The sequence below is a fragment of the Belonocnema kinseyi genome, chromosome 9 (genome assembly GCF_010883055.1).
Source record: "Belonocnema kinseyi isolate 2016_QV_RU_SX_M_011 chromosome 9, B_treatae_v1, whole genome shotgun sequence".
Classification (NCBI taxonomy): Eukaryota; Metazoa; Arthropoda; class Insecta; order Hymenoptera; family Cynipidae; genus Belonocnema; species Belonocnema kinseyi.
Genome location: NC_046665.1, coordinates 116,429,829 through 116,449,733, shown reverse-complemented (window position 1 = coordinate 116,449,733; position 19,905 = coordinate 116,429,829). Strand labels below are relative to the sequence as shown.

General features: G+C 25.5%; 1 protein-coding gene across 1 annotated transcript in view; it reads left to right on the top strand.

Moving 5' to 3' along the window:
* Nucleotides 1-19,905, top strand: part of LOC117180836 (cysteine-rich secretory protein 2-like) — a 96,209-nt gene that overhangs the window by 48,303 nt on the left and 28,001 nt on the right. The window contains exon 4 of the mRNA XM_033373363.1: nt 17,242-17,448. Within this exon, the coding sequence (XP_033229254.1) occupies nt 17,242-17,448 (207 nt within the window). The remainder of the gene's footprint in view (nt 1-17,241; nt 17,449-19,905) is intronic.

Sequence of the window (19,905 nt, the reverse complement as noted above, 5' to 3'; positions counted from 1 at the left end):
AGCTCACACAAACAATAATTTTTCAAACCTAAAATACACTTATTTAAATTTTATTCGTTAATTGACATTTTTAGTGAAAATTCATTTGGTTGTTGTTGAAAATTTAATTATTTTAGTTGAAGCTTTAAATTTTTAGTTAAAAACTCATCTTTTTTGTGTGAAATTCTAATATTTCGGTTAAAGATTCATAATTTAAGTTGAAAATTCATAAATTACGTTGGAAATTGAACTATTTCATTAAAAATCCCTTTATTGTTGTTAAAAACTTATTTTTTCAATTGAAGGTTTAACTATTATATTTTATTGTTGAAAAATTAATATTTTTAGTGGAAACTCAAAGTATTTTTTTTTAAATTAATTAATTTTGCAATTTCTTTCTGTTTTATGTTAAATAATATTTAGAATAAACGTAATAAATGAAAACAAAGTTTTGCATTTTGTGGGAAATATGAACATTTTACGTTTAGTGGATGAGGCAAAATAAATTAATGAAAAAGATATTTTTTCTCTCAACATGGTTGGTATTATATTCTGCGCCGAGAAAAAGGTTCTTATCTCATCACTAAAACTTGATGTAATCGAGATTATATTCTGGTTTTACGTGAACAACATTTTAATTAAAAAATTTTTAAAGTACTGAAGGTAACAGCTGGATTTAATAGCAATTTTTATGAAGATTAGAATTTAATGGATTTTTATTCTGCGCCTTATCTTTTGAAATGAAATTAAATGAAAAGGCTTAAAATGGAGCAAACTCAGAAGCTGGAATCATAGCGAGCTTGTTTAGTTTAATATTTTTTTAATTTTCATTGTAATCACTATGATTCATTTTGATAAAAATGAGATATTACGGGTTCCAATCGTGTAAAATCTACGAATTTTGCCGACGTTTAATGAACATTGCAGTTCACTTTTTCAGGGCTGACCTGAAACTGAGGTATCGGTTTATGTTGTTCTTATGTATGCTGGTCGAACCTGATTGGCCAATCAAGTCTTTTTTTTTCCTAGGAGGACGGAAGGTCAAATCGGTTTGGTATTATATTCATTGTCCCTCTTGATGTTATTAGGGTGTTTTAAGATTTCAATTGCCATAAGAACAAGAGATTCTTATTTTTCCTGATTCACTGAGGGGTGTCTTTTTGTCTTTGGGGTTATTCAGTAGTTGTCCTATTTTGGTAGGTAGTTTAAATATTGTTTATATATTGCGTTTGTTAAGAATTCTTCCTATTTGTTTTGTGATACCTTGGATGTAGGGTAGGGTGGTGGTAGTTTTTCTCTTTCTTTCTTTCATAGGTTGTGTTGACTTGTTTTTCTTAATGTATTTTCTTATAGTTTTATCAATTTGTTGGTGTAATCGTTATGTATTTGGATTAGTTTCACGTTTTGTATTTCCTTTTGTAAGTTATCTTTATCTGTTATGGAAATAGCTCTGATAACAAGAGTGTTGATGACTTATTGTTTTTGAGATGTTTAGTGTTGTGTCATCAGATCTTCTGTAAAGTAATACGTCCAAGAAAGGCAATTTTCCGTCTTGTTCGATTTTCATGGTGAACTGGATATCAGATTTGAATCGATTGATGAAATCGAAAAACTTATTTAGTTCATCTCGTCCATGTCGCCAGATGACAAAAGTGTCTTAACGGAACCAAAATTCCGGTTCAAGCTTGGCTTGGTTGGAGATTTTTGTTTCCAGATGTTCCTTAAGGATATTGGCTATTACAGGTGAGATTGGTGATCCCATTGTTGTCCCTGCGGTTTGTTAGTAAAATTGGTTATTGAAAGAGAAGTAAGTATTATTTGGACAGTCTTCTATAAAAGGTATGAGCTCGGAAGGAAAGTTTGTAAAAGATTTAATAATATCAATTGTGTCAGAGATTAGTACTTTCGTAAAGAGAGATGCTATGTCGAAACTCACTATGATGTCTTGTTACTGAATGTCAATCTGTTGTATCTTTTTAATTAAGTCAAATGAGTTTTGGAAGTGAGTGATAGAGTTTCGGTAAACGGATTTAGTTTTGAAAGAAACGATCTGATGACACATTTAGACATGAAGTTTACAGAAAACCCACCCATACAAACAGAAACATACATGCCTCGTCCCAACAACATCCATCCCAAAAACAATCGATGTTCAACTCCCTTGTATAAAGAGCTGTCTCCATAACAGATCAAGATAACTTGCAAAATTAATTACAAAACGTTAAACAAATCCTAATAAAGAACGATTGCACAAACAAACAAATTGATAAAGCAATAAGACAACAACAAACACAACAACCAAGCCATATTTGAACGACCCTTGAAAATAGGACAACTACTAAATAACCGCAAAGACAAAAAGGCACCCCTCAGTGATCCACGTGAATATAAAATCCCTTGTTCTTGTGGCAAAGTCTATATTGGAGAAACCGGTGAAACAGGACATCATATTTCATTAGATAAAACAAATGTCATTTTAAAAACACCCTTAGAACATCAATAGGGACAATAGATATAATATAAATCCAAATTGGCTTTTCGTCCTCTCGGATTAAAAACAAAAGACTTGATTGGCCAATCAGGTTCAACCAGTCCCCACGGTAAGGTGCTCTGACAAATCACAGGCATCATAAAGAGTATACATAAGAGCAACATAACCTGATACCTCAGTTTTAGGTTAGCCCGAAAGAAGTGGACTCCAATGTTCAGAAAACGTGAGCAAAATTCGCAGTTTAATACGTGAGTGAAACTCGAATTATCTCTTTTAAAATTGCTAATGTTTGAACAATTTAAATTCACTTCAAAATTTTCAAATCTAAAAGACTTTATCAAAAAACTTTGATCTGTTGATTCTCAAAGTGCCTTAATTTTAAAGGATTGTAAAATAAAAATAGTTTCCTTTTAAAAACTGAATATTGAAACTGATCCTAAATTTTTCTACAAAACTTTAAGGTCAAATTATAATTTTTTGTTTAATAACAATGCAAAATTCTTGATTTTTAGTTAATTGGACTTTGAAACATTTAATTTAGTTTTTGATTTTCAATTTAAAAAATGTAACCATGTCGTATTTAAAATGATGTGAATCCAGAAGGTTTCAATATTAAGTTATTGAATTTTCAACCTTTTTAATTAGGAATAATATCATTTTAATTCCTTTTAATCACGTGTCAACTACGTGCCGTATTAAAAATTATGCATAAAAAATTCCAAAAAGTTTTCGGTATTTTTTGGAAGCGTAACTTTTGTCCATTTATTTTTTTCATAGCTTGTGTCGTTTGTCAAAAAATAAACTATCTTATTTCTATTGTTTTTTACGCATAAAACAAAAACTGCGCATACTATAAAAATAATTATTAAAAATTTGTAGTTCTTTTTTGGATATAAAAATTTGGTCTCATTTTTTTGCAGATTGTTTCGTTAGTACAATTTTTTATTTTTTTTTATTTTTAGTGTTGTTTTTTACGACTAAAATAAAAAATTATGCGTCCTATCGAAAAGTGATTCATAACAAATTTGGAGATCCTTCCAGGTTGCGGAATTTTAGCTGATTCATTCTTCTTGTATCTTTTATAGCATGAACAAAAAATTGAATTTTTAGTTAATTATTTTTCGCACGATAACATTTTTAACTTTTCGACCAAATTAAAACAATTGTTGGCTTAAAATGTTCATTTTATTTTTTTTAAAGATTTTGAAAATGCTCTGACTCTAATAATTCATCTTTTATATAAAAAAGTTGTGAGGATAAATTGTTTGAGTTTCTCATTACTATGAATAACTGTATATGGAATGCTTAAATTAAAAAAATTGTGTTTTCAAAAATTTTGAAAATGCGCTCACTTTTTGAATTTTTATCTAAAATAGCTCGTTTACGAACTGGTTTTTTATTTTCAAGCCTTACAAAAGTGTGCCAAAGCAGAATCGAATCTGATCCATTTTTCGAAAGTTATCGTGCCTACAGAATACAGACTACAGACAAACACCTGCGTAAAAATTATTTTTTTTTTACTCAGGGGGTGTCAAAACGTGAAGAATTGATGAAAATCGCCAAACTGAAATTTTATATAAAACCAATACCTTCTCATTTGGATGAGAATGTAAAAATTGATTTGAAATTATTCCATTTGGAAAGCTTTGAAATTGTACTATTTTCAAAATTTTAATCAATATTTGTCTTAGTTTCCTACCAAAAAGCTAAATTTTTGAATAACAAGTTCAATTTTTCGCCAAATAGTAGAATATTCTACCAAATTACTTAAATGTTCAATTTGGAATATGATTTTTTAACAAAAAAGTTCATTTTAAAATAAATAAATGCAATTCCAACCGAAAAGTTCAATTTTCAATGCAGAACAATAATTATTCACAAAATGACAAATTTTCAACACGATATATGATTTAAAAAAAAAACTTATTTTCCACAAAACAGTTCAATTTTCAAAAAAGCAGATGAATTTTCCACTAATATGTCGATTCTTAAAAAAATTAATTTCCAAAAAAGTGTTAAACATTCAACCAAATAGTTGAATGTTTAATGAAAAAGATGATTTTTTAACCTAGAAGATTAATCCTCCACCTATAAAAACAAAATAGTTTAGCTTTTAACTAAAAAATATCAACTCTAAATTAAAGTGGAACAGTTTTATTCAAAAGAGCTATTTTTCACAAAATGCTTACGTTTTTAACAATATAATTAAAATTTCAAAAAAAAAAAAATATATAAATCTGGAACAGAAAACGGGATCATTTTAAGTTATAAGTATTTATTTTGAACCAACAAAAAAATAGTTAAATTTTTGCATATAAAGATGAGTGAATCAACCACGAAAATCTTTTTTTTTAAATCTTAAAAAATTGTATCGAATGGAAATAATATTCTATAATTGTACAAAAATGATTAACAGTGATTATTTGAATTATTATTTTTAACCTAAAATGTCTTTAAGTACCTTAACCAAAATTTGAATTAAAATAATTTCAAAGGCCGCTTCTAGCTGTCCTGAAAAATTATTTGAATACTTATCCTGAATTTTAGAATGATGAGACTTTTTGAAGTTAAAATAAAAAAACTTTGAATAATTGCATAAATTCCAGTTTAATGCCATTGATAATAAATAACCTTTAAATGACGAATACTTAAAATTGTACACTTTTGAATTAATGGAGCCTATAAAAATTGAGAAATTTTAATCATCAGGTATACCAATTTAAATAATTTCAATACTTACAGAATTTAAAACTGAAAATTTAACAATTTTACAATTTGAAAATTAAACTTTTTTAAATTAAAATTAAAATTAAGTGTTAACCAAGAAAGATTAGTTTTCAAGAAAATATTTGAATTTTCAAAAAAGAGATGAATTTTTCAATAAAATGGTTAGTAACAAAATTAATTTTTAACACAAGTGTTAAGAAGTCAACTCAATGGTGGAATTTTTAACAAAAAAGATAATTTTTGGACTAAGAAGATTAATTCTCTATCAAAAAGGTAGAATTTGTAACAATGTGTATGTATTTTCAACGAAATATTTAAATATTCAAAGAAAAATATAAATCTTCAACTAAAAACGAAATATAAATTGAATCCAAAGATCATGATTTTTTTAACGAAATACTTGAATTTATAACTAAAAATATTAATCGTTAAGCAAAAAGAGAATAGTTTTTAAGTTAAAAATAATAATTCTTCCTCCAAAAAATGAATTGTTAACAAGACAGTTAAATTTTAAATGAAAAAGATTAATTTTTTATTAAAATAGTGAATATTAAACAAAATTATTTTTAACAAAATAAAGAAAAATTTAACTAAAAATCCAAAAAAGAAATTAAAAAGAAGGATATAATTAAAATCTGTAGTTAAAAATGCATTTTGGCTCCTAAAAAAATGGTTAAAGTCTTTTTTTATTAAAAAATGGAGTGACAAATATTCATTAAACTACAAATGATGGTGACAAATAGATGGGAGATTCGTATTCACCATAAAAGTGAACCATTACTATTTTTATTGTTCAAAAATAAAAATCAATCAAAGTGAACCTGTGTTTTGCGCTCGTGAAATTTCTGCTTGTCTTTAAAAATAATTTTATTCTCGAAATTTTCTGGCCTATCTTTTTTCACACAGTATTTACCACTTGAATTTCCTAGTGAAAAAAAGCTCTAAAGTTCACCATAGTTCGGCAAGGTTTTTAATTTGTTGTCAACTAAATGAAATTTTGAAGTAGAACATCCCCTTTAAATTAGTTTCTTTTTTTAAGATGTGCTGTGAAGTTTGAGTAGAGAGCTCTCATGTCTGACTATATTAAATCTTTCTACTTAATAAAGTTCCCCTTTTCATCTCCTCGCAATTGAGACAGTTTCATCTTCAACTGAAAAGAAGACTAAACAAATTCTTGGAAATTAATTTCTCTCATGAAAGTTTGTTAAGAGGCTTGAAAGGAAAGCCGATGGTCTGATTATTTTAGTTTTTTAATCGCCCTCTCTGATTTTCATCTTACCTATTGAAAAGTGCCAGTCAAAAGAACCAACAGTGGCAACAATACCAGGGCTTTCACGGATAAAGTCGGAAAGCGTTCTGAGACATTTGAAAAAGGAAAATTGTCGCTGAAAAGAAATTTAGAGCGGCTTCAGTTAAAATGAAATAAACGAGCTCTTAAATTTTTCCATCTGTTCCTATTTCCCCTAAATAATGATATTTAGTCTACGATTATTATTATCGGATTCTTATTTTTCAGCTAGAGAAGATATATCGCTGAAATTTTAGGAAACGAAAGAAAATTCAGAAAAACTGCAAAATCCCGAAGAAGAAAATATTTGAAAATTGGAAATTCCCAAAATTATAAAATAGCCCACGATATCAAAATTTTGATTTGGAAAATTTCTGAATAATAAAATTCCAGACTGTTCATAATATTGCCTGATTTTTAAATTTTATCAATTTAATTTCAATTTATCAATTCGGGAATTTTTTATTTTTTATTTTCTGGGAATTTTTTTCAGTGGCCCCGAAAATTTATCGGAACAGTGTTCTATTGTACGTACATTTCAGTTAACATTTCAGCTTCATTTTTGTATTGCAGTTTAAATTTCAAAATGAAATTCTTAAAAAATGTGTTAATTTAGATATTTTAAATTCTTTTCTTTTTCCAATTATATCTAAACGAATAAAATGGCAAAGATAACATTTGTTAACAGCATCCTTTTTTTCTTTAAAATTTATTTTAAAATAAATCTAAAATCTCAAATTAAAATTATTTCATTTTAATTTGAAAATTGATCACCTTTAGTTCAAAACCTTTGTGTTTTGTGAAAAATTCAGTTTTTTTGGTGGAAAATTAATCTTCTTGGCTAAATTAAAATTTTGGTTTTGAAAACTTAACTACTTTGTTAAAATTCGTTCTGTTTGGGTAGAAAAATCATTAATGTTTCCAAATTAATATTTATTCATACTAAGTCAGCTTAAAAATTTATTTTATTTTGCTCAGAAATTAAATTAATTTGTAGATAAATCCTCTTCTCGGTAAAAAATACCCCATCTTGCTTAAAAATTCACCATTTTAGTTGAAAAACATTTTATCTGTTTATAATTTTACTATATTGTTGAGAATGTATTTTTTCTGATTAACATTAATCTTTACAAGGGAGATTTAAGACTTCTATCTTTATATTTAAACTTGGTCTTTTTTAAATTTTTTTATTTTGTTGATAACTCGTATTTGTTGTGAAGAATGAAACTTCTTGTTTAAAAACACATCTTTGTGTTTAAAAATTCAATTGCTTGTTTAAAAATTTATTGTTTTCGTAGAAAATTCATTCTCTTGTTTAACATTTTTTTTGTCTATCTATTCAATTCTTTCTATTCTATTCTATATTCTATTCTATTCTGTCTATCTATTCAATTTTTTTGACAACAAATTATTTTTTCAGTTGAAAATTTACGAATTTTGTTGGAATCCGTATTTTAGCTAGAAAATTAATTTTCTTCAATAAAAATTGATCTTCTCTTTGGAAAATACGACGGTTTTAATGACAATTTTTTCTGTCAATTCGAAAAACACTCTTAGTTGAAAACTTAACTCTTTGTGAAAAGACTCTTGAAAATGGAAAATTTTCGCTGAAAAGAAATTGAGACCGGCTTCAGTTAAGGTGAAATAAATAAGCTCTTAGTTTTTTTCACTTGTTCCTATTTTCGCTAAATAATGAACTTTAGGTTACGATTTTTATTATCGGATATTTAAAAAAAAGTCAGTAGAATATTTTATACGGGACATTGCCTTTTTCGTCTTTTTATTTTTTAACTAGAAAACATATATCGCTGAAATTTTTGGAAACTAGAGAAAATCTGGAAAGACTGCAAAATCCCGAAAAAGAAAGTATTTTAAATAAAACATTCCCGAAATTATAAAAAAGTCGACAAAGAATAATCTTGATGACACTATTTTTTTATCGGATATTTAAAAAAAAAGTTTCAGTTTAATAATTTTTACTGGTCATTTCCTTTTTTTGCTTTTTTTGCCTTTTTCGCTGAAATTTTTGGAAACGAAAGAAGATTCAGAAAAACTGCAAGATCGCGAAGAAGAAAATATTTGAAATTGAAAATTCCCAAAATTATAAAATAGCCGACGATATGAAAATTTCTATTTGGAAAAATTGTGAATAATAAAATTCCAGACTGTTCATAATATTGCCTGATTTAAAAATTTTATCAATTTAATTTAAATTTATTTTGTATTTCAGTTTAAATTTCAAAATTAAATTCTTAAAAAATGTGTTAATTTGGATATTTTAAATTCTGTTCTTTTTTTAATAATATCTAAACGAATAAAGTGGCAAAGATAACATTTGTCAACAGTATTCTTTTTTCCTTAAAAGTTTATTTTAAAATAAATCTAAAATCTCAAATTGAAATTATTTCATTTTAAGTTGAAAATTGATCACCTTCAGTTGAAAATGTTTGTGTTTTGTAAAAAATGCAGCTTTTTTGGTACAAAATTATTCTTCTTGGATGAATCAAAATTTGTTGTTGAAAACTTAACTACCTTGTTAAAATTCGTTCTGTTTGGGTAGAAAATTTAATAATCTTTCCAAATTAATATTTATTTATACTAAGAAAATTTATTTTCTTTTGCTCAGAAATTAAATTAATTTGTAGATAAATCGTCTTTTCGGTAAAAAATACCCTTCTTGCTTAAAAATTCACCCTTTCAGTTGAAAACATTTTATTTGTTAATAATTTTACTATATTGTTGAGAATTTATTGTATTCTGATCAACATTAATCTTTACAAACGAGGTTTAAGTCTTCTATCTTTAGATTTAAATTTTGTCTTTTTTTAAAATTTATTTATTTTGTTGATAACTTGTATTCATTGTGAATAATTACACTTCTTGGTTAAAACACATAGTTGTGTTTAAAAATTCAATTGTTTCTTTAAAAATTGACTTCTTTGTAGAAAATTCATTCTCTTGGTTAATTTTTTTTTGTTAGAAGTTTAAATATTTGATAGAAAATTCTGTTTTTTCAAACTGATAATTTATCGATTCATTTTTTTTGACAAAAAATTATATTTTTCAGTTGAAAATTTACAAATTTTGTTGGAATCCGTATTTTTGCTAGAAAATTAATTTTCTCTGATAAAAATTGATCTTTTTGTTGGAAAATACGACGGTTTTAATAACAATTTTTTTGTTAATTGGAAAAACACTCTTGGTTGAAAATTTAACTCTTTGTGAAAAGACACTTGAAAATGGAAAATTTTCGCTGAAAAGAAATTGAGACCGGCTTCAGTTAAGGTGAAATAAACGAGCTCTTAAATTTTTTCATCTGTTTCTATTTCCGCTAAAGAATGAACTTTAGTTTACGATTTTTATTATCGGATATTTAAAAAAAAGTCAGTAGAATATTTTATACTGGACATTGTCTTTTTCGTCTTCTTATTTTAAAACTAGAAAACACATATCGCTGAAATTTTGGGAAACTAGAGAAAATATGGAAAGACTGCAAAATCCCAAAAAAGAAAATATTATAAATAAAACATTCCCGAAATTATAAAACAGTCGACAAAGAATAATCTTTATTACAATATTTTTTTATCGGATACTTAAAAAAAAAGTTTCAGTTTAATAATTTTTACTGATCATTGCCGTTTCCGACTTTTTCTTTTTAAACGAGAGAAGATTTATTGCTGAAATTTTGGGAAACGAGAGAAAATCTGGGAAGACTGCGAAACCCCTAAGAAGAAAATATTCGAATTTGAAAATTTTCGAAATTATAAATTAACTGACAATATAAAAATTCCGGATTGTAAATATTTTTAATTATAAAATTTCATACTGCTTATAACATTACCTAATTTCAAACTTTATATATTTGATCAATTTTATTTAAATTTATAAATTCGGTAATTGTTAATTTCAAAATTTTTATTATCCCGGTTTTTTCATTCTCCCTGAAAATTTATCGGAACAGTGTTCTATAGTAAGTTACAGTTTCTTCTTTGTTTAAACAATACTATTTTAATTATTTAAACCAGAATTTATATTTAAATTTTTCTGAAGGACCTATTTCTTAATAGATTGAATGTTTTCTTTTTGAATGCTCAAAATTAATTTCTTAAAAAATATGTGAACTTGAATTTTTAAATTTCTTTTTGTGTGTAATAATATCTAAAAAAATAAAGTGGCAACGTTAAAATTTGTCAATAGCATGCTTTTTGTTCTTAAAAAATTATTCAAAAATAAATCCAAAATTAAGCTATTCAATTTTAAGTTAGAAATTTATCACCTTTAGTTGCAAATGTTTGTATTTTTTTAAAAATTCTGCTTTTTTGGTACAAAATAATTGTCCTTGAGTGAAATTAACATTTTTTGTTGAAAACTTCACTACTTTGTTAAATATTCGTTCTGCTAAGGTTGAAAATTCATTAAGATTTTTAAATCAATATTTAATTATACTAAATCAGCTTAAAAATGTATCTTCTTTTTCTTAAAAATTTATCTAATTTATTGATTAATTGCCTTTTCGGTAAAAAAAAGTAACCTTATCGATTGAAAATGCACCTTTTTGGCTAAAACCCATTTTCTTTCTTAATAATTTAACTGTTTTGTTAAGAATTCATTATTTTCTTGATTCGCATGGTCGTTTAAAAATAAATATCTAAGAATTCTATCTTTGGATTGCAATTTTATTTTATTTTTTTTAAATTAATTTATTTTGCTCATAACTCATCTTTATGGTGAAAAATTAATCTTCTTACTTAAAAAAATATCCTTCTGTTAGAAAATTTAAATTTTTGGTTGAAAAGTGACTTTTTTGTAGAGAATTAATTTTTTGGGTTGAAATTTTTTGTTATAACAAGTTTAAATATTTCATAGAAAATTATTTTTTTATCTAAATTTTTATTATCGGATATTTAAAAAAAGTTTTAGTTTAACAATTTATACGGCTCATTGTTTTTTCGCTTGCCTATTAATCCGAAGAAGAAAATATTTGAAATTAAAAATTCTGATAATTATAAAATAGTTGACAATATAAAAATTCAGTTTTGGAAAATTTCTGCATTATAAAATTCGAGACTGTTTATATCATTAACTAATTTAAATACTTTATCAATTTAATTTAAATTTATCTATTCGCGAATTTTCAATTTCTATTTTGTTTTCTGGGAATTTTAGTTTTTTTTCAGTCACCCCGAAAATTTATCGGAACAGTATTATATCGTACATTTCAGTTTCTTCCTTCATCTTTTTCTGTTCAAAATAAATCTTCTTGGTTGAATTAACCTTTTTGGTTGAAAAGTTAACTATTTTGTTAAAGTTCCTTCTTTTTTGGTTGAAAATTAATATTTCCAAACGAAATTTTAATTATTATATATTAGCTTGAAAATTTATTCTATTTTTGTTAGAAATTTAATTAATTTGTTGATAAATCGTCTTGTCGGCAAAGAATAAATTTCTTGCTTTAAAATTCACCATTTTGGTTAAAAAACATTTTCTTCGTTAATAATTTAACTATATTGTTGAGATTACATTTTTTCTGATTCACATTAATGTTTACAAATGAAATTTAAGTATTCTATCTATGGATTCAAATTTTATCTTCTTTTTTAGAAAATTTATTTATTTTGTTGATAACTCGTATTTATTGTGAAAAATAAATCTTCTTGGTTGTAAACACATCTGGCTGTTTGAAAATTCAACTCTTTCATTAAAAATTGATTCTTTTTTGTAGAAAATTACGTTTCTTGGTTACCATTTTTTGTAAGAAGTTTAAATATTTTATAGAAAATTCGTTCTTTTTAAATAAAAATTTATTTGTTCCATTTTTAGACCAAAAGATATCTTTTTTTAGTTGAAAATTCACGTATTTTGTTGGAATCCTTATTTTTCTAGCGAATCAATCTTCTTTATTGAAAATTGATCTTTTTGTTTAAAAATTCAACTATTTAGTTGAAAAATATTATTTTTTAATAATAAATTCTATCTTTCTTATCCTATTATCTCCTTTTTATTAAATTATTAATGTTTAAAAAGTGAGATTGGTATATACATATATATATATATATAATTGTATATATTGATATGTAATTGTAATTAATCTATTAATTTACGTTTAAAAATTGCAGTTTAAAAGTATTCTTAAAAACTTATATAATTTTTGAAAGTTTTTTTATAAATTTGTTTAAAATGTTCATAATTTTATTTCTTGGCATACATCCATTATTATCTATTAACAGTAACCTGACACTAACGATACTTCTTAAGAAACGATTTTTTTCTTTGAAAAAATGTCCAAGATGAGCATTTGTTAAACAAATTTTTTATTTACGACCAAGATTGTTCGTTCAAAACAAATTTTACTATACAAAGAATTATAGAACAATTTTAACAATTGTTAACACATGACAAATTTTTGGTACTAAATATCATTCGAATAATAATAAATCCCAATGATTTTAGTATAAAAACAATTTTTTTCTTGACAAAACTAACCTTTTTGTATGTTTGAAGTCCAAGTTCATTCATTTCGATAAACAGAGGGCCTATTTATATAATTTATTCAGAGAAAAAAAATCATTGTGTTGAAAACGTCAATTTTTCCTTTTTTTGTTTGTATATTCTTGAGCAAAGTAATAAATTTTAAAAAATAAGTTCCCTTGAGTTTGTTTAATGATCGAAGTGTCTTGAAAGGTTTAAAATTTGTATCTTAACTATCAATTTCGTTAAAAGAACAGAATTTAAATGCTGAAAAATAGCTAAATGATTAATTTTTTAAATAATTTTGTTTAATTAATCATAAAACATTATCAAATACCAGTAATAAGTTATTAATTAAAAATTAAATATCAAGTTTGTGAAAAAACAGAATTTTATTTATAAATCCATAACTCGATAAAAATTGGTTTAACAAATGTTGTTGATAATAATAATTATTTCTTATAATTAAAATGTCTTAGAAAAGTTGGAAGTTAGTTATTTACTGCTGTTTTCGTCAAAACCCTCAAATTTGTACATCCGAAAATTGCCTTATAGTGCATTTGTTAATTAAAATTGTTTGAACAATGATCAATTCCTATTAGATGAACAAATATTTTAATTGTCAAGTAATATATAATCGATTTAGTAGAAAAACTTGATTTATTTTGTCATCAATATTTTTTATAAATAATTGTTTTTAAAATTGGTTTATCCAATACAACATTATTTATTAACTCTTATTAATTCTACTAACAAATATTTGTCTTCATAAATTATTCAAATTCAGTGTGATTCAAGTTACGAATCGCTGTTAGTCCCCTTTAAACCATTTTCATTATTTGATTATAACAAATTCAATAGATTTTGAAATATTTGAACAGGTTTTTTTGGAAAGTTGCGCGGCCAATCAGTGGTCCCAGGCGAGCGTAGTCCGACAAGTTAATACGCGTCTGACTATGGCCGGCTAGTACCACTCATAGCCTGCGGTATCAGATACCAGATTACAATGGGGTGATAGATTTCTTTTATAATTTAAAAAAAATGTTCTTTGTCCTGAATTACTTGAATTTAATGCATGTGATCGTGTGGAAGAAAAAATGCATTCGAAATAAATTGTTATAAACAAATTATATCAACAAAGACACAAATTTATAGATTTTTATTTTGTAAATTATCTTTCCACAAGGAAATTACTTTATTTGAGCATTAAGGTAAAATTTCATTCTAAAAATGTACTCTCTGATATTATTTGTTAATTTTATAAACAAATTATATAAATTCACATTTTCGGCATATTTATAATTAAAAAAAATGTTTTATTGTCTTAAGATAGAAAAGCTGTGAATTTATTTATATAATCTGTTTTTAAAAGTACGAGACAGAACAAAATTAATAATTTATAAATTGAATTGAATTTTTTAAATCATTTGTCATCACTTCTTAGCACACTAAATACTACAAAATAACTAAAAATGAAAATTTTAAAAATACAAATAAAATTGAATGTTTATCGTTTATTCAGAAAAAATTAATAATGTCATGAATAATAAGTTCCTTCAAAAGATTTAAAAAAAAGAGAAATGGTAAAAATCGAAATTGATGATGTTATTAATATTTTGAAAGAAAGAAAAAAAAATACTTAAAAATTGTACATCTTAAATTCATAAGTTAACTGCAATGAACCAAAAAATTTATCAGCATTCAAGTAAAGGGAGAAAAATAATTAACTTTACAGTCGAATATTGTTTTTTTTCTAAATAACTTTTCGAACTAAAAATTTAACTGTTCCAGTTAAAGAATGATCATTTCAGTTAAAAATTAATTTATTTGTTTTCAAATCCAACTACTTTTAGCTAAAAATGTAACTTTTTTTAAAATTCGTTTTTTCTGATTTTTTCGAGTTCATCTCTATTGGTGGAATTCTTTTAATTATACTGAAATTGTCAGATTAAAAGTGTTTCGGTTGAGCATTCACCTATATTGTTGAAACTTAAATTTCTTTTGTTTTATTTGTCTATTTTGAATTAAAAATTAAAATTTTTCTTGTTGAAATATTAGCTTTTTTCCAAATTCATTTTTTTTCTTAAATTAAGCTACTTTGGATTTACAACTCAAATATTTTTTGTTTGCAATATCAACCACAAAACTAAACATTCAGGATTAATATTTCTTATTAGAAAGTTCATTACTGTATTAAAATTTAAAATCCTTCTTTTAAATATTTGTTTAGAAAAGCAAACTTTTCGGTTGAATATTGAATTATTTTGTCGAAAATTGGGTTTTTGTTGTTGAAATTTTTTTGTTGAAAATTAATTTTTTTTAAACTAAAAATGGAATCTTTCCATTTTTGGTTAAATATTCATCTTCTTTATTCAAAAATGCAACTATTTGGTTCAAAACTGATCTTTTTTAGTTAAATTTCAACTACTTGTTTCAAAATACTTCTTTTTGTTTTAAAAATTACATTATTTTCTCAAAAAGTAAATTATTTTGTTAAAAATTTTATCAATTTGGTTACGAAATCAACTGTTTCTGGTAGATGCTGAATCTTTTTCATTGGATAATTCAACTATTTGGTTAAAAATTCATCCGAAAATTACATTTAATAAAAAAAGTTAATTTTTTAATGCTGAATCTTTTTCATTGGATAATTCAACTATTTGGTTAAAAATTCATCAGAAAATTATATTTAATAAAAAAAAGTTAATTTTCAGCTCTGAATATAGGTTTTTCTTGTTGTTTTAGTAATTTTTTTTCTATTGAAAGTTTCAGTATTCCAGTCAAAAGTTCACCATATTAGTTAAAAATTCATATCTTTGATTTAAAATCCAACAATTCTTTTGGTTAAAAACTTCTTTTAAGTTTGAAAATATAATTATTTCTTTAAAAATTTAACTATTTTTATTAGACACTTTTTTAAGTTAAAAATGCAACCGTTTTCTAACATTCCTCTTTTTTATTTGTAAATTCAAGAATTTGTTTCAAAATAAATTTTTTTGTTGGAAATGAATCTTTTCGGGTAAAAAAGTATACTTTATTCTAAAACATTTGACTTTGTAGCTTACAAATTCATCTCCTTCTTTGAAAATTTATGTTTATGGTATTATATTAATATTTCTTGTTTGAAATTTCTACTATTTTGTTGTAAGTAAAATATATTTTTACTTGGAATATTAAAATTTTCGTAGTAAATTAAATATCGTACCTAAAAATTAATTTTCTTTAATAATATTATGTAGAAAGTACTTTGTAAACTGTTCTTCATGTTGTGTGTAAAATGATTTGATGAAAAGAATTCCTGAAAATAAAATTAAGAATTTAACGACCAAATTTTGACAATCACCACAAAATGTTACCATTGGAATCTGAAAAAAGAAACACTTCTCTCCCCTCCTTTCCTCCTAAAAAAGAAAAAAAGAAAATTATTCATCTTTACTTTGGACGAAAATAAAAAGGAGGAAAGAAAAATGAGAAGGCAACCAACCAAATCCCCTTCCTTCTCTTTTTTATTTCTTTAAATAAATAAATAAAAAAAATACAAAAGATAAAAAAAAAATAAATAAAAATAAAATGGAACGATGCTCTCTCACTGACAACTGAGAATCAAGTTTTTGGGAAAGGAGGAGAGAGAAGTGTTCCTTTTTTCAGATTCCAATGGAAACATTTTTTTGGTGGTTGTCCAAATTTGGTCGTTAGATTCTTGATTTTATTTTTAAAAATTCTTTTCATCAATTTGATTATTGGACATTAAAAAAGGATTTTACATTGGATTTTTTTTTCTATTTAAATATCCTAAGTTGCAAAATGATTTTATGTAGGTAAAATATTGAACATAATATTCTCGTTTAAATTGTTTGAGAAATATTTTCAGAATAAAATAGAGACTATTTATAAAATAGTTTGTTAGAGAAAATCTACTACTATTTAATTCTATATATCAAATATTCTTTGTAAACAAAATATTATGTGGAAGAGAAACATAATCAGTATACTTTAAGTACAGTATATTCTCATTAAAAAACATTTTTGTAGAATCAGATGAATATTATTTTAAGTAATTTTATCATCCTGAGAAAAATGAAAGGATCAAGAAAACTTATCTTTTGAGCTTATTATAAATATACTACAAAATTGTTCCTTGATTTTTGTGAGTTAAATGACAAAAGTCTGTTTAATGATATTCACAGAACATTAAGAGTTGAAACTTTGAGCTTTAACCATCTCCAGCTGGTTCCCGCCCTCTGAATTAAACCGAGGTGAATTCAAGATTCGCTTTACTATGTTGAAGGTTCTTCGCCATAAAGACCTGGTATTTGGAGCACCAGATCTTCAAGTACGGGCCGCTGGCAACTAACGATCTCAGCCAGGTCGGACATTACACTCAGATGGTGTGGGCATCGACACATCAGGTAGGATGTGGTTGGGCGAAATGTAATGGCACTAGGGGACCTCGTGGAAGACCATATTTCAGCTACGTCTGCAACTATTGTCCCGCGTGAGTAAATTCTTATTTCTTATTTCCTACAAGGAAAAAAATAGTTGCTGAAATTTTAAATGACCGAGACAACCACTCTATGATAGGGCCAAACGTAAGTCATAAATTGAAAAATCGTCGTTAGAAACTTTGGAAGTTTATTTCCGAAACATAATGCAATACTGCAATGCAAAATATTGTAGTTTCCAAATGCTGGCATTGGTATGCTGCCTTACATGTATTGGAATTTTATAATACAAATCTAGTAGCTGGATATCTTAATACTTGTTGAAGCGAATAATTAAAACAACAATAAATGTAAACTATTTCTAAGAACACTTGTTTCTGAAAAAAAAAATTTTGTAAAGGAAAAAATATCAATGGAATACAAGGGATTCAAGGAATTAAAGCAATTGGTGGAATTCACCGAATTTACTGAATTCAAGTAATTCATGTAACGCCCGGAATTCACGGATTTCATGGAATTCATGGGATTCACGAATTTCATGGATTTCAAGGAATTCGTGGCATTACCGAAATTAACGGAGTTCGAGGAATTCACCGAATTTACTGAATACAAGAAATTTACGAGATTCATAGAATCCATGGAATTTAAGGAATTCAAAGAGTTGAAGAAATTAACAGAATTCATGAAATTCGCGGAATTCACGGAATTCAAGGTGATCAGAAAATTCAAGAAATTCGCCCAATTCACGGAATTCACGCAATTCATGAATTTATAGAATTCACGTAATTCATGAATCTACAGAATTCACGCAATTCATGAATTGAAGGATTTCACGGAATCCAAAGAATCTACGGAAAGCAAGAAATTCACGAAATTCATAGAATTCATGGATTACATAGAATTCATGATAATCACGGAATTAATGGATTTCAAGGAATTTATTTAATGAAATTGAATTCACGGAATTCAAGAAATTATTTGAATCCCTGGAATTCCTTGATTCCCTGGAATTCCGCGAATCGCATGAATTCCGTGAATTCCGGGTGTTAAATTGATTCCGACAATTCTTTTATTTTTATGAATTCTGCCAATTCCGTAAATTTCTCGAATTCCGCGAATTTCGCGCCTTGCCTGAATTCAGTGAATTCCGGGGTTTATTTAAATTCGGTGGCTCTTTGAATTCCGAAAAATCCATGAAAACAGTCCATCACGCAAATTCTTAGAATCCCGTGAATGCCCTGAATTTCATGAATTTCGTGAATTCCGTAAATAAAGCGTATTCTGTGAATTCCGTGAGTTCCATAATTGAAGCATGTACCGTAAATCCGTGAATTCCATGAATTCTGCGGATTTCGGGAATTCCGTAAATTCGATAAATTCCGTGAATTCCTTCAATTGAATGAATTCTATAAATTCCATGAATTCCTCCAATCCAGTTAACTCCATGAATTTCGCGAATCCAATGAATTCCATGAATTCCGGGTCTAACATGAATTCCGAGAATTATTTTAATTCTATGAATTCTGAGAATTCCGTCAATTTCCTGAGTTCCACGAATTGCATAAATTCCGTGAATTCCGTGTATTATATGATTTCCGTGACTTCCTTGAATTCTATAAATTGCGTTATTAGAGCCAATCTTGTGAATATACATATAATAATTATTATTAATGTTAATATTGTCGACAAGTTGATTAAATTTTAATAGAAATAGTTTAATTTTCAACTAACATAATTAATTTTCTGCACAAAAAAAATGAATTTTGAATAAAATGCATAAATTAAAAATTTTTTTTTTATTTTTTTCAACAAAATAGTTCAATTTTCACCCAAAAGGCTGAATTGTATACTAAAAATGCATTTTTCGTAAAATACATGAATTTTGCACGAAAGAAATTTATTTTTCTCCAACACTGTTTTTATATACAAAAAATTGAGTTTAACCATAGTTAAATTTTCGACAAAAAAGTTTAATTTTCTACCAAGAAATACGAGTATTCAATCAAATACAACAATTTTCCACTAAAAAAAATTAATTTTGAACGAAACATAAAATAGTTAAGTTTGTATTTAAAAGAGAACTAAAAAAACATAATAATAATAATTTTCTTCAAAGTAGTTAAATTTTTTTCCCAATGAAATTGATAAGTCATCATCCCAAAAAAAATTAAATTAGAAAAAAAGTAGTTCCACTTTCAACCAGAAAAAAATTTAAAAATCGTTAAAATTCTTGAAAATCGCTTTAAATTATTGAATTAATTGAAAACTTCTTGGAATGTTTTAAAACATCCTAAATTATTAAAAATTTTTTTAAATCTCTTGAAATTTTTTAAAGCTCTTGAAAATTCCTTGCAATTTTAAAAATACCCTAAAATATTTTAAGTGCTTTAAAATCTCATACTAAATTATTAAAATCAATTGAAAATTTCCTTGAATGTATTAAAATATCCTAAAATATATTAAATCTTTCGAGATCGCATATTAAATTACCGTAGTCAATTGAAAATTCC